The 13,846-nt window shown below is 49.2% G+C and overlaps 1 protein-coding gene across 6 annotated transcripts in view; it reads left to right on the top strand.

Moving 5' to 3' along the window:
* The window catches only part of Prrc2b (proline rich coiled-coil 2B), a 96,769-nt gene that overhangs the window by 40,964 nt on the left and 41,959 nt on the right, over positions 1 to 13,846 (top strand). For all 6 annotated transcript variants that reach the window (XM_076568901.1, XM_076568904.1, XM_076568903.1 and 3 more), the window contains exons 5-9: positions 1,638 to 1,710; positions 6,463 to 6,606; positions 8,730 to 8,971; positions 9,367 to 9,488; positions 9,893 to 10,032. In XM_076568901.1, the coding sequence (XP_076425016.1) occupies positions 1,638 to 1,710; positions 6,463 to 6,606; positions 8,730 to 8,971; positions 9,367 to 9,488; positions 9,893 to 10,032 (721 nt within the window). The remainder of the gene's footprint in view (positions 1 to 1,637; positions 1,711 to 6,462; positions 6,607 to 8,729; positions 8,972 to 9,366; positions 9,489 to 9,892; positions 10,033 to 13,846) is intronic.

Genomic DNA, 13,846 nt, shown 5'->3' with positions numbered 1-13,846 from the left:
GTCTTGTCTCCTGGATAATACAATGCTGTCATCTTCTGTGACTGGAAGAGTGTGAGAAGAGCCTGTGGCTACTCCGGGACACCGTCCTCTCCAGCACTAAAGATCTCTGTTTCCATCAGATTCCATACATACTGGCCATAGTCCCTTGGGCCTGTGACGTCACAGTGTGGAGTTGAATTCCTTTTCTTTCCCAGATTTAAAGCCAAGTGGGATTATAACTCCTGGTGTTTCAGATTTAGCCATTTAGCCATGTAGACCTTGGTAAATGCACTGGGTACTGCACCTCTGTAAGAAGAGTGTGGGCCAGAGCCAGGGAGGCTACATAGTGGGGGGGGGGGGGGACACCCTAGGATGACTGTGGCTTATAGTAAGTTTTGGTTTTACTCAATCACTGGACAAGCCTCAGTGAAACATTTCACTATTAGTTAGGATAAGAATTTGTACTGTATCAAGCTAATAATAGAAAAAATTAAATAATTAATTTTAGAAAAGAGAAAAGGAAGGGTGTGAGCGTCGACAGTTTTGGCCAGTGGAGGAAGGAGTCCGGGTCCCACATGGGTCGTTTGTCTAGCATTCAACTCTTCTTAAAGACTGGGGTTTCTCTCGAACTTGGGAAGGGAGAGGGATACCTTATGACGTTACTTTTAAAGGTCTTTGGATTTATAGTCCACTGCTTATGAAATAGAAATCACCAGCCATGACTGGCATCCCTCCATTACTGTTCCTGGTATGGCCTGTGTAACCCCAGGTCTATAGACATGGGGGAGGTGTGTAGTTCCAGTTGGGGAGGGGAGGGCACCAGCCCCGGGGCCCTCTGCTTACAAGAGGTCCTCCAGGCCCAGCTGCATGCCCTCCTGCCCTTTGGGCATGTCCTGTGTGGTCAGGGGGCCTCTGCAGACTTGGCACAGTTCCCAGGGAAGCCCTTGCCTGTGCCCAGGGCTAGCAGACACAGGCAGGCAGACATTTTCTGCATGGGAGCGGTGGGTAAGGCTGGGTCCCGTCATGAGCGTCATGTCTGTGTTACTCATTCTCGGATCCCATTTGGGTTCTGACCAGACCCTTCCAGAGGCAGGGTGGGACTTCACTTGATCCACAGGTTGCTAGCCTCATGAACTTTCAGCAAAGGCTTCTTTCTCTAGCAGGCCCGAGGCTGAGGCAGGCAAGGGTGGATGAGTAGGAGAGACGGGCCTCTGAGGGAAGTCAGGCTGTGGAAACCACCAGTCGTTACATGGTCGGGCATGTTAGGTTTCTTGTGCGCCTTCCTCAGTTTATCCCTGGCACAGATTGAGACGTGCTGAAATTGAGGTTGGAGCTCTGTGTGGGCCTGGGACGGCCTGGCAATGTTTGCAGAGTTCGCCATGAGGGCGGGGGTGGGTTGCGTCCTCTGTGTTTGTTCATCAGCTCTGCTACTCTGGGCCCCAAGCTCCTGACTGCCTGGGACTGCTGTTCCTAGAGCCCCGAAAGTGGCCATCTGTCCTCTCCATGAGGCTTCAGTCTAAAATGCAACCCTCACCCCACTCTTCACTTTGTGGTCCTAGGGGTGGAACCTGGGGCCCACAGCTCTGAGTGCCCCGTCCCAAGGCGCGCGCTGCACAGCAGCTTAGCTGAGCTGGCTCTCCTTGTTTCCTTTCTCTTAGAACACAAGTTCAGTGCCAGGTGGACCAAAGTCATGGGCACAGCTGAGTGGAAAGCCAGTCGGACACGAAGGTGGTAAGTGGGCATGGGTGGCCTGGGTGGGCTGAGTTTAATATTGGCTGTTAGAAATGTTCCACGTGAGCTGGGCAGAAGAACCCCAACTCTGGAGCTATGCTGCTGGGGAGTAGATACTGCCAGTGCCCCGTTACCCCGCTGCCTCCCTGTCCCTGACGTGGCTCCACCCCAGTGCAGGGAGCAGCTACGTGCTGTCATTCACCCAGAGCCTTTGGAGGATTGGGTGACATTGGTTACTGTGAGTATCCTGACAGGCAGTAAGATCTGAAAAGGTTGTCAGCCCACTGTGCGGAACTGTTCACGAAAGCGAAGGTGAAGGTGTGATGCACTGCAGGATGAAGCGTTCAGAGTAGTCCAGTAGCTTCCAAGGCAAGGTCTGACTGGGTGAAGTAGTTTGGGGGGGTCGTGTGCAGATGGGCACAGTCCCTGCAGCTCTGGAGGAGCTGAGCCCAGAGACAGCAGGTAGGGTTTTTTGTTGTTGTTTATTTTTTTTAAGATATATATATTTTTATGTCTATGGATGTTTTTTCTGTACAACAGAAGAGGTCATCTGATCTCACGACACTAGTTACAGATGGTTGTGAGCTACTGTATGGGTCCTGGGAATTGAACTGAGGACCTCTGAAAGAGCAGCCATCTCTAGCCACTAGCAGGTGGTTTTGAGAGCACCAGGAATTGAGATTTTTCTCCCCCCCCCATTATTTATTTATTTATTTTTCTGTTATCAGCTTGATACAGTATAAATTCTTATCCTAATAGTGAAATGTTTCATTGAGGCTTGCCCAGTGATTGAGTAAAACCAAAACTTATTATAAGCCACAGTCGTCCTAGGGTCCCATCCCCATCACACACCCCCTCCCCCCATGTAGCCTTCCTGGTTCTGTGGGTTGCAGTCTGATTTTTTTTTTTTTTTTTTTTTTTTTTTTTTTTTTTTTGCTTTATATCTAGTATCCACTTATGAGTGAGTACATACCATGTTTGTCCTTCTGGGTTTGGGTTACCTCACTCAGGATGATATTTTCTAGTTCCATCCATTTGCCTGCAAATTTCATGCTGTCATTGTTTTTCTCTGCTGAGTAGTACTCCATTGTGTATATGTACCACATTTTCTTAATCCATTCTTCAGTTGACGGGCATCTAGGTTGTTTCCAGGTTCTGGCTATTACGAATAGTGCTGCTATGAACATAGTTGAGCATGTGTCTTTGTGGTATGATGGAACATTCCTTGGGTATATGCTCAAGAGTGGTATGGCTGGGTCTTGAGGTAGATTTTCTGAGAAACTACCATATTGATTTCCAAAGTGGTTGTACAAGTTTGCATTCCCACCAACAGTGGAGGAGTGTTCCCTTTGCTCCACATCCTCCAACATTGATTGTCATTAGTGTTTTTGATCGTAGCTGTTCTGACAGGTGGTATCTCAGAGGTATCTCAGAGGTGGTATCTCAGAGTCGTTTTGATTTGCATTTCTCTGATGATTAAGGATGTTAAGTATTTCTTTAAATGTCTTTCAGCCATTTGTGATTCTTCTTTTGAGAATTCTCTGTTTAGCTCTTTAGCCCATTTTTTAATTGGATTGTTCAGTATTTTGATTTCTAGTTTCTTGAGTTCTTTATATACGTTGGAGATCAGTCCTCTGTCAGATGTGGGGTTGGTGAAGGTCTTTTCCCATTCTGTTGGCTGTCTTTTTGTCTTATTGACTGTGTCTTTTGCCCTACAAAAGCTTCTCAGTTTCAAGAGGTCCCATTGATTAATTGTTGTGCTCAGGGTCTGTGCTGCTGGTGTTATATTTAGGAAGTGATCTCCTGTGCCAATGCGTACAAGAGTACTTCCTACTTTTTAAATTGAGATTTTTCTATATGAAGTCTTTTTTTGTTTGTTTGTTTTTGTTTTTTGAGACAGGGTTTCTCTGCGTAGCTTTGCTCCTTTCCTGGAACTCACTTGGTAGCCTAGGCTGGCCTCGAACTCATAGAGATCCACCTGCCTCTGCCTCCCGAGTGCTGGGATTAAAGGCGTGCGCCACCACCGCCCGGCTACATGAAGTCTTGTAGGTCTCTTAGCTGGTGTATTTCTGACAGCGCTGACCAGTCAGCAGCCGATGCCTGTGAGAGAGAGGTGACGCCGCCAGGGATAGCAACACCGTGCAAACTGCTGGAACCTGAAGTTGCTGTCTTTGGGGAAGCAGCCCTGGCAGCCGGTTTTACTTTTGTCCTTTGCCCTGGGGTACCTCCCACTCCCGTGTGTCCCTTCAGCCAGGGCCGTGCCATGCTTGATCTGTAGCTCCTGCTACCTCCAGTGGCTGTGGATGGCCAGCACAGAGGGACATGTCTGTGGCCGGAATCCACGGGGGACAACCCACACAGCTACAAGTTAGTGCCGCAGGGTCTCCCAAGAAACTGCAGACATGTCCAAATGTGCATGGCCTCACTCTGGGAGCAGCTCAGCTCACACCGTGAAAGGACTTTGCTGTTGTTCAGTTTGTTTTTAAATATTTTTTAAGATTTTATTTATTTATTATGTATACAGAAGAGGGTGCCAGATCTCATTACAGATGGTTATGAGCCACCGTGTGGGTGCTGGGAATTGAACTCAGGACCTCTGGAAGAGCAGTCGGTGCTCTTAACCTCTGAGCCACCTCTCCAGCCTGAGAGCACTTTGCTGATGGAGGTGAGGTGAATGGTGAGAGCAGAGAGGGTAGGCAACTAGAGGTCTTCAGAGAGGCTGCAGGCAGAGCAGCGACTGCACTGTCAGCTGGGTCCTAGCTGTCTGTCCCCTATGCAGGTTAAGTGTTGTGTGTACGCATGCGTCCATGCTCATGTGGGTATGCAGGCATGTGGTGTGTGTGCATATGTAGCAGGCTTCCTTTTGGACCACCGACCAGCTCCCAAATAAAGACACAGAGACTTAAATCAGTTATGGGTGCTCAGCCTTAGTTTATGATCGTCCCACTAGCTCTTGCATTTACTTTGACCTGTTTCTCTGCATCTGTGTTTGCCTCGGGGCTTTTTACCTTTCTTTCATTCCATGTCTGTCTGTCTTTCAGCTGTCTGTCTGGCCCTGGTGTCTCCCTTTTTTTTTTTTTTTTTTTAAATAAATAGTTTATTTATTTTTATTTTATGTGCATTGGTGTTTTGCCTGCAGGTATATCTGTGTGAGGGTGTCAGATCTTTGAGTTACAGACAGTTGTGAGCTGCCATGTGGGTGCTAGGAATTGAACCCAGGTCCACTGGAAGAGCAGGCAGTGCTCTTAGCCACTGAGCCATCTCTCCAGCCCCGGCGTTTTCCTTTCTTTCTCCCTCAATCTCTCCTTCCTTCTCTTCTCCTTCTAATTCTCTCTGCCCGCCAGTCCTGCCTATCCCTCTATTGCCTAGCTATCCACCGTTCTGGTGCCTTAGGCAGGCAAGGTAAAACAGCAACCATCTTTACGTAATTAAATAAATGCACGTCAACAAATGTGACACATCTTTACATAGTTAAAGTGACATTCCACAAAATGCCTATATACCGGTGTGAAGACCAGAGGATAATTTCAGATGTCATTCCTCATGAGTAATCTGCCTCGTTTTTAAAGATTTATTTATTTATTATGTATACAGTGCTCTATCTGCATGTATCCCTGCAGGCCAGAAGAGGGCATCAGATCCCATTATAGATGGTTGTGAGCCACCATGTGGTTGCTGGGAATTGAACTCAGGTCCTCTGGAAGAGTAGCCAGTGCTCTTAACCACTGAGCCATCTCTCCAGCCTCATTTTTTGAGACAGGGTCTCTCTGGCTTGAAGTTCACTGTCTTAAATCTCTCTCTGTTGCTATGACAAAACACCGTGACCAGAGCGACTTGGAGAAGAAGGGTTTGTTTTAGCCTGCAGCCACCATGAATGGCAGTGTCAGGGAGCTTCTGGTGGGAATCCACGCGGCTGGAGGCAGAGGTCATAGAGGGATGCTGCTTACTGCCTTGCTCCCCCTGGCTTGTTCAGTTCGCTTTTTTTATATATGATCTGCCCAGGGGTGGCACTGTCACCCAGTCAGCTGGGTCCCCTACATCAATCAGGAATCGAGATAACGCCCCACAGACTTGCCTCTTGGCCAGCCTTACAGAGGCGTTTTCATAGGCTCCCTCTCTGGTTTTAAGTGGCACACCATTATGCCTGGCTGTTGACTTTTTAGAAATTGTGTGTGTGCACGCCTTTAATCCCAGCACTCAGGAGGCAGAGGCAGGCGGATCTCTGTGAGTTCAAGGCCAGCCTGGGCTACAAAGTGAGTTTCAGGAAAGGTGCAAAGCTACACAGAGAAACCCTGTCTCGGAAAACCAAAAAAAAAAAAAAAAAATGAAATGGTCTTGGGGTGACACCAGGACCGCATTTGGCTTTGTGGGGCTGGGAACAGCTAAGGAGGTGAACTACAGTCAGGGGCTGAGTCTGTGACATTCAGAAATTATCGGCCACAGCCTTGTGGGGGCGTCTGTTGGCGTGGCCCCATACAAGGCAGTTTTCTTCAGGAGCTGATCTCGCTCATGGACTCTGCTTCCTCACCCCCGGGCAGGTGGCTCCTGTGGGGTGGACAGGGACGTGTTGGAGCAGAGGGGACATCCTGCTCCCTCCTCCTGCCAGCCCAGGACAGCTGAGGGCTCACCCTTGCTGACTGCCAGTGCAGCTGCTCCCAACACGGCCTGCCTGCAGCCACCGCGGCCTGGGGGCCAGGAGAGCTGTGTCTCACTCTGTGTCTCTCACGCTGTCTTCTCTGCCTCTCCTGACAGGTTTAAGGGGCTCAAGCCGACTGTTATCCTTCTCTCCCGAGGAATTTCCGACGCTGAAAGCAGCCGGAGGGCAGGACAGGGCTGGCAAAGAAAAGGGCGCCTTCGATCTGTCGTATGGGCCAGGACCAAGCCTCCGCCCTCAGAGTGAGTGAAGGGCAGCTTTGCCCCCGGGCCCTGACTGGGCACCAGACCCCCTCTTCCTTTCCCCTTTCCAGGTGGGCCCCAGCTGCTGGGCCTAGTTGTTGCCGCACAGAAGCCGGCTGCTAGCTTGACATGTGCATGTCCTGACTGCCTCCCTGGCCTGTCCCTCACCTCTGTCTCTCATCCCTCTGGCTGAAGCAGGTCTTGACACCATCCATGTACCGTCTGTTACTACTTCCCCTAAGCTGGATCACTGGTGCTTCCTGGATACATGCCGGGTGCCACTGGCTTCATCAAGTCCCCGCTTCTGTAACCTGTCCCCAGACCCCTGTGTGTGCTGATGTCACCCCAGGAGCTGTGACAGCTTCCACCCTTCCCCACCCACATCAGAATTGACCAGTGTATCCACAGCCAGCACTGGTGTCCCTCTGGTGCTGGGGAGGCCTGTGTGGTGCTTTGCCAGCAAGCCTTTGGTGTGTGGTTCTGGTGTGGAAGATCTGGGTTTTCTCTCTGGCTGACCAAGGAAGCCGAACTACATCCTGGGTTCGGTCTTGAAATTCAAGGGCTTTTGTCTGCCTGCCCTTACAGTCCCAGGTCCCTCCTGCTGATGAGGATCAGAGGCACTGTCCTGAAAGCTGAGTGACCGCCCTGCCACTCAGCTGAAACATGGACTTTGCTGAGAGTATGCGGGCCTCAAAGTGGGTAGTTAAGGGTTGAGAAGAGTCCTACCCTGCGATGGGTTACCTGGTATGCAGTGCTCAAAGTGGGTAGTTAAGTGTTGAGAAGAGTCCTACCCTAAGATGGGTTACCTGGTGGGGCTAAGGTGTACAAGTAGAAGCAGCTTTGAGATCAGTTCTTTCTCTTGAGAAGGTGAGAAGCAGTTGGCTTAAGGGGTGGCCTTGGCTTCCTAGGATGGCCGCAAAGTTGGAGCAGACTGGTGGACTGGCCCCCATCCTGCTGGCGTTTTTCTTGGGGGTACTAAATGCCGTGTCCTTTCCTGTCTCAGCTCCTAAGCAGAAGAGAATGGAGAGGAGCCTGGAGGTGTGGCCCTCCACACCAGTACCTTGTATGTAGTTTCCCTTTGTACATTGTGAGTTCTCTTCAGCCAGCCACATCTGCAAGCTACTGAACACTCTTGTGGAAGGGAGACATGTTCACACTGCTAGTCTTTTGCAAATGACTTATAAATTAATCTTAAGTCCGCATAAGAAAAATCAGTCAGGCCAGGCAGAGCGGCACACACCTTTAATCTCAGCCCTTGGGAAGCAGAGGCCAGTGGATTTCTGTGAGTTCGAGGCTAGCCTGGTCTACATGGTGAGCTCCAAGCCAGCCAGGGTTATATAGTGAGACCATTATTTAAGAAGACAAGTCAGTCTGTGTTGGTTCTGGAGTGTGCCTCTTTTGGTAAGTAGGCTCATAGGGATTGTCGTCATGTGGCTATTAGAAGCTCACTCTCACAGGGAAAGATAACTGTCAAGTTTTTAAAAGTTTTATTTTGTGTGTATTTGTGGGGTAGGGGACACACATACCACAGCATGCAGGTGGAGGTCAGGGGACAACTTGGGGTCCTGGGGATCAAACTCAGGTCATCAGCCTGGCAGCAAGTACATTTACCCACAAGACACCACACCAGCTCCATCCTCAGGTTTTTTCTGTGAACTGAGTGTGTGTGTTCCGCGCATGCTGCACATGATCACATGGTCCCAACATTTCAAGCTGAGACTCATCGGACAGTGTTGCAGTCAGCCCAGAACCAAAGCATCATGTCAGACGGGCTGGGGCGTAAAAGTGAGCCTGTGTCAAGAGTCGCGCTGGCCTTGATGTGTGGGGCAGTGTTGGCTGTCCTGTGTCTCCGAGTCCCGCCCTCTGGGTGGGTGTGGTCTGGCCATAGAGGAGCCGCTTTTCACTCGAGTCTCTGAAGTGGAGCTCTCTGAATTTCTCAGGCGTATATCCGATGCCCCTCAGGAAATCCTAGCTTTCTGCTCCCCACTCACCCTGACAGCACTTGGATTTTTCTCTCTTCATTGTGATTCTTCCTTTGTTTTTAAGCAAGGGGTCGTTCATGTCCACTGGCCCCAGAACTTTACAGATCTCTTCCCTTTCTTTTGTCTCTTTCCAATTCACAGATGTGACGAGCTGGAGGGAGGGTGGTGGGCGAAACATCATTTCTGCCACGTCTCTGAACGCCTCCCCGACAGAGCTGGGCAGCAGGAACTCCAGCGCGGGAGATGGAGCCCCCTCCTCGACGTGCACCAGCGATTCTAAGGACCCCTCTCTCCGCCCGGCCCAGCCCATCCGCAGAGGGGCCTCGCAGTTCATGGGACATGTCTACCAGCCTCCCACTTACCATGACATGCTTCCTGCTTTTGTAAGTCTTCAGAGCATCTTGTCCTGAAGCTAAATGTCCTTTCTGTCCACCAGAACTGGCTCAGGTTGCTCAGCCTGAGCTCTCTGTCAGGATAATAGCCAGAGACCAATGTGGCCTACAGCAGAATCCACTGCCTTTTCCCAATCTACCGCCTCTGGCTTCTGCCTCTGGGGCTTGGATGGTGTAGCTTTGGTTCTTCAGAGAAAGGAGAGACAGATGTACCTAGCCTTCTTGAACCCAAGGCAGATGATGGGATGGTGTGCCGGGGTTCATGAGAAACCCTCTCCAGCCTTTTCTGTGCCCTTCCCCCATATTTCACTTCCAAAGTGAAGTCTTACTGAACATGTCATTGGGCCCTCACCAGAAAGTCCGACCTCCTGATGTTTATATTTCAGATGTGTTCACCACAGTCATCAGAGAACCAGGGTACGGTGGAGCGAAGTTCCTTCCCCGTTCCTCAGCTCCGCCTGGAACCCCGGGTTCCGTTTAGACAGTTCCAGATGAATGACCAAGATGGGTAAGGCTGAGCCTGTGGTCATGTGTGTCATTGTATGACGTGGATGTGCTCTGTGCTCTGCAGAGAGTGTGGTCATGTGTGTCATTGTATGACGTGGAGGTGCTCTGTGCTCTGCAGAGAGAACATCCTGGTGTTGGCGTGGGTGGCAGGGGATGGGCCTGGCAGGGAGCTTGGGTTAAGTCCCCACTGCAGGGGTTGGGCAGTAACTATGGTGGGGGTACCAGTGAGCATGTGGCGCTGTGGATGAAACACAACCCCATCTAGAATGTTTTTTATTGTTCATTGCATATTTCTTCTAAAAGGAAGTAATATATATAGATACTCAAACACCAGACTGCAAGGGGAACCTGTTTTTGGAAAGTGACTGCTTCATGTGAGTCCATTTTTCTTTTCTGTCTCATCAGGAAAGAAAGGTCCGGCCTGGCGCGCCCAGTACGCCCACTGAGGCAGCTGGTGGAGCGGGCACCTCGGCCCACTATCATCAACGCAGAGAACCTGAAGGGCCTGGATGATCTGGACACGGATGCCGACGATGGCTGGGCAGGTGGGGTCAGGAGGGACAGCAGCCGTGTGGCACCAGTGTGCTCTGTTCCCGTGTGTGCAGTCAGACCAGAGGGCACTCCCTGGCCAAGTGAAATCTTCTTTTGGTCTGTGCTCTTAAGTGTAGAGCTCTGGGAGATTGCTATTGAGCCTTTAAAAGAACTTGTGGAATTACAGGCATTTACTACTATGTCTGGCTAGAAATCCTCCATCCCATGCTGAGGATTAAACCCACGTGCACTGGGCTGTGTGCTTACATAGCTCCAAGGAGCTCCCCTGCCCTTGAGAAAGGGAAAAGTTGTCTTAAGTTCCATTTCTTCGTTTACCTGGGATACAGTGTGTGCATGCTGGCTTGCGCTCCTCTGTCACGCCACACCTGTGCTCAGAGGATGTCCTGGGAGTTGGTTTTCTTTCCGCTAAGTGTGTCCTGGTGCTCCAACTCAGGTCATTAGCCGTGGGGACAGGCACGTGACTATTTTGTGGCCCAAGCCCTGCCCTTTTTGAGGCATGGTCCTGCTCCAGCCTGCTAAGTGCTAGGGTTACAGGTGAGAGGTGCCCACCCCTACGGCTTAACCCTGAGCCATCGCATTGGTCTAGCAGTTCTCAGCCTATGGGTCTTGACCCCTTTGGGGGTGGCAGTGTTAGGAAAGTTGGGAACCACTGCTTCAGTCTGTTTTCCTTTTTAGAGACAGGATCTTATGTACCCCAGGCTGGTCTCACACCCAGACCCGCCACCTTGGTCCGCCACCTCCTCAGTGCTGGATTAACTGCTGCCCCACCTGCTCCTTGGTCAACAGAGTGTTGGCCCAGTGGGGGTCATATGGTTTCTAAGATCTATTTTTGTATTTTATGTATTTGAATGCTCTATTGACTTTTTGACAGAGGAGGGTATCAGATCCCACTATAGATGGCTGTGAGCCACCACGTGGTTGCTGGGAATTGAACTCAGGACCTCTGGAAGGGCAGCCAGTGATCTGGCCCGCTGAGCCATCTCTCCAGCCCACAGTTTCTATTCTTATTGGCATTTTGATTTGTCAGAGCTTTTATATATCAGCAGATTCTGTCAGCTCCTGTGATGTATCCATATACTGAGCTTTATCCATTTAGAAGTCTCATTAAGAGCAGTATCTTAAACCATGTGTGGTGGTGCACATTTTAATCCTAGTACTGAGAGGTGGAGGCAGGCAGATCTCTGTGAGTTTGAGGCCAGGCTGGTCTATAGAGCGAAGTCCAGGACAGCCAGTGCTACACAGAGAAACCGTGCCAAAAAAAAACAAAAACAAAAAACCAAAACAAAACAAAAACCCAAAGAGAGAGAGAGAGAGAGAGAGAGAGAGAGAGAGAGAGAGAGAGAGAGAGAGAGAGAGAGAGAGAAGTATCTTAGGAGCTCTAGAGAGATTGGGGGGGTTTGGGTTGGGGATTTAGCTCAGTGGGAGAGTGCTTACCTAGCAAGCACAAGGCCCTGGGTTCGATCCTTAGCTCTGGGGGAAAAAAATAGAGAGATGGCTTGGGTTAAGAGCATTGGCTGCTCTTCCAGGACCTGGATTCCGTTTCCAGAACCTTAACCATCTGTAGTTCCAGTTTCAGAGGATTCAACACCCTCTTCTGGTCTCCACAGTCAGGCAACACACACATACACACAATTCTATCCCAGTATGGTGGCATAGGCCTTTAATTCCGGGACTCAGGCAGAGGCAGGCAGATCTCTAGATCTCTGTGAGTCTGAGGCCAGCCTGGTCTGCAGAGTGAGTTCCAGAACAGCCAAAGCTACACAGAGAGGTCCTGTCTCAAAACCAAAACAAAAGAACAAAACAGAAACAAGAATGGGGGTCGGGCATGGCTAGAGAGAGAGTGCAGCGGTTAAAGCACTGGCTGCCCTTGCAGAGGACCTGGGTTCAGTTCCCTGCACCCATATCAGGTGGCTCATGTACACCAGGAACTCCAGTTTCTGGGTATCTGAAGCCCACTGACCCCCTTGGACTCCTGCATGCATGTGGTACACATAAACTCAGGAAGGCATACACACATCCATAATCAATAATTAAAAAGAAAGAAATGCACATTATTTAATAGGCTGGAGAGATGGCTCAGTGGTTAGGAATATCTCCTGTTGCAGAGGACCCCCCTGTGACTCCAGCTCCAGGAGATCAGATGCCCTCTTCTGGTTTACATGGGCACCTGTTGACACACACAATCATTCACAAAGATACACACACACATATGAATAAAAATAAATCTTTCCAAATCACCTTTTGCTTCCAGTCTGAATATTCTTTGCCTTCCTTGAGGGCAGTGATGTTCATGTTCCCTGGTGTCCAGCGGTCCTGTTGCCTGTGATACCGGCCCATTGTTAACACTTGTTGAGTCGTCCCCTTGACGGGTCTGGCACCTTTGCCAGATGTCATCCAGGTCGATCCCTGTCTGTGCTTGAATGCTTTTATTTCCATGGCCAAGTTCAGCTGTGCCAATCATAGTGAATCTTAAACTCAGATAGCATGAGCTTTCTACCCTCTTTCTTTGCAAGTTTGGTTCCTCAAGTTCTTTACTGGTCTCTGCAAATTTGGACTCCGCCCTGGCAGTATTTACGAAGATCTGCTTCTCTGTCAAGTTCAGCCACTCAGTCTTGACTCCTGCGTTTCAGGGTCCCAGTGAGTCTCCGCAGGTCTCTCCTTTCTCATTAGTGTTCTATAGTTGTCAGTAGAGAGAATCTTTCTTTATTTTAAAGATTATTTTATTTTTGATTATGTATCTTGTGTGTGGCCATGTACACCTGAGTGCAAATACTCTCTGAGGCCAGAAGAGGGTGTCAGATCCTTTGGAGCTGTATTTATAGATGGTTCCTGGATACCAAACTTGAGTTCTCTGCAAGAGTAATATATCATCCTAACAGCTGGACCCTGTCTCAGGTCAGTAGAGAGGATCGTATGTTTTCTGGTAATTTTATTCATATTCCTATTAATCTATACGTTACCACATGGCTGTGGCTTTACCAGTCTGCTGGCATCTTGTTACTCCTTTGGTGGCGGCTGGCATCTCTCTCCCAACTCCGCCCCTCTTCTCCCTGTATCTCTGCTTGGATGTCCCGCTTGGCTGTAAGTTTTCTTGCCATAAGCAAAACAACTTTATTATCCAATGGGAGTCACACATATTACAGCATAAGAAAGACATTCCACAGCACTTCCCCTTTTCTGTCTAATCAAAAAGGAAGATTTTAATTTTAACATAGTAAACAAAGTAGTTATCAAGCAAGAATTATACTTACTATATCTAGTCTATTTGTATTTGGCAAAATTAAAGAAAATATTCTGTTATCTATCCTATTGTTGAGTCTAAAGTTCCATACGTAATTTATCTTTTATCGTGTCTAAGGAAAACTATAAATATATCTAGCTTCAACTCCATCAAAGACCCCAGAAGGATATAATATTACCTGAGTAAACAGGAAGTGCGTGGCAAGCAACTTCCATAGTTCTCGAAATGATAAAGGCCTCTGACTGCCTGGACAGTCATCCAAAGTTCCTCTGTAACATTGGGGCATCTGTTTTCAGTCTACAGGCCTATAGTCTCTGGCATAGCTTTCAGTAAAGCAGGAAATTCTAAGGGCTTTTCTGCCCATTCTGGCAAAGTTCATCAGTTACTTCTCCTCATGTCCTGTAGAATGTCTGGCAGTTTCTTCTGTGAAGCAGGAACCTGAAGAACCATCTCATCTTGCAGAGTTCAGTGGTCACCTTCCTATGGGTCCTGCATGTCCAGTTTATACAGCATATTGTCAAGCAGTCGAGGCAAGGGCACTTTTTTGCCCAGAGGCTACCTTTTGC

Source organism: Peromyscus maniculatus, chromosome 4 (genome assembly GCF_049852395.1).
Source record: "Peromyscus maniculatus bairdii isolate BWxNUB_F1_BW_parent chromosome 4, HU_Pman_BW_mat_3.1, whole genome shotgun sequence".
NCBI lineage: Eukaryota > Metazoa > Chordata > Mammalia > Rodentia > Cricetidae > Peromyscus > Peromyscus maniculatus.
Note: the sequence above shows the minus strand (reverse complement) of the source record. Positions and strands in the feature narration are given on the sequence as shown.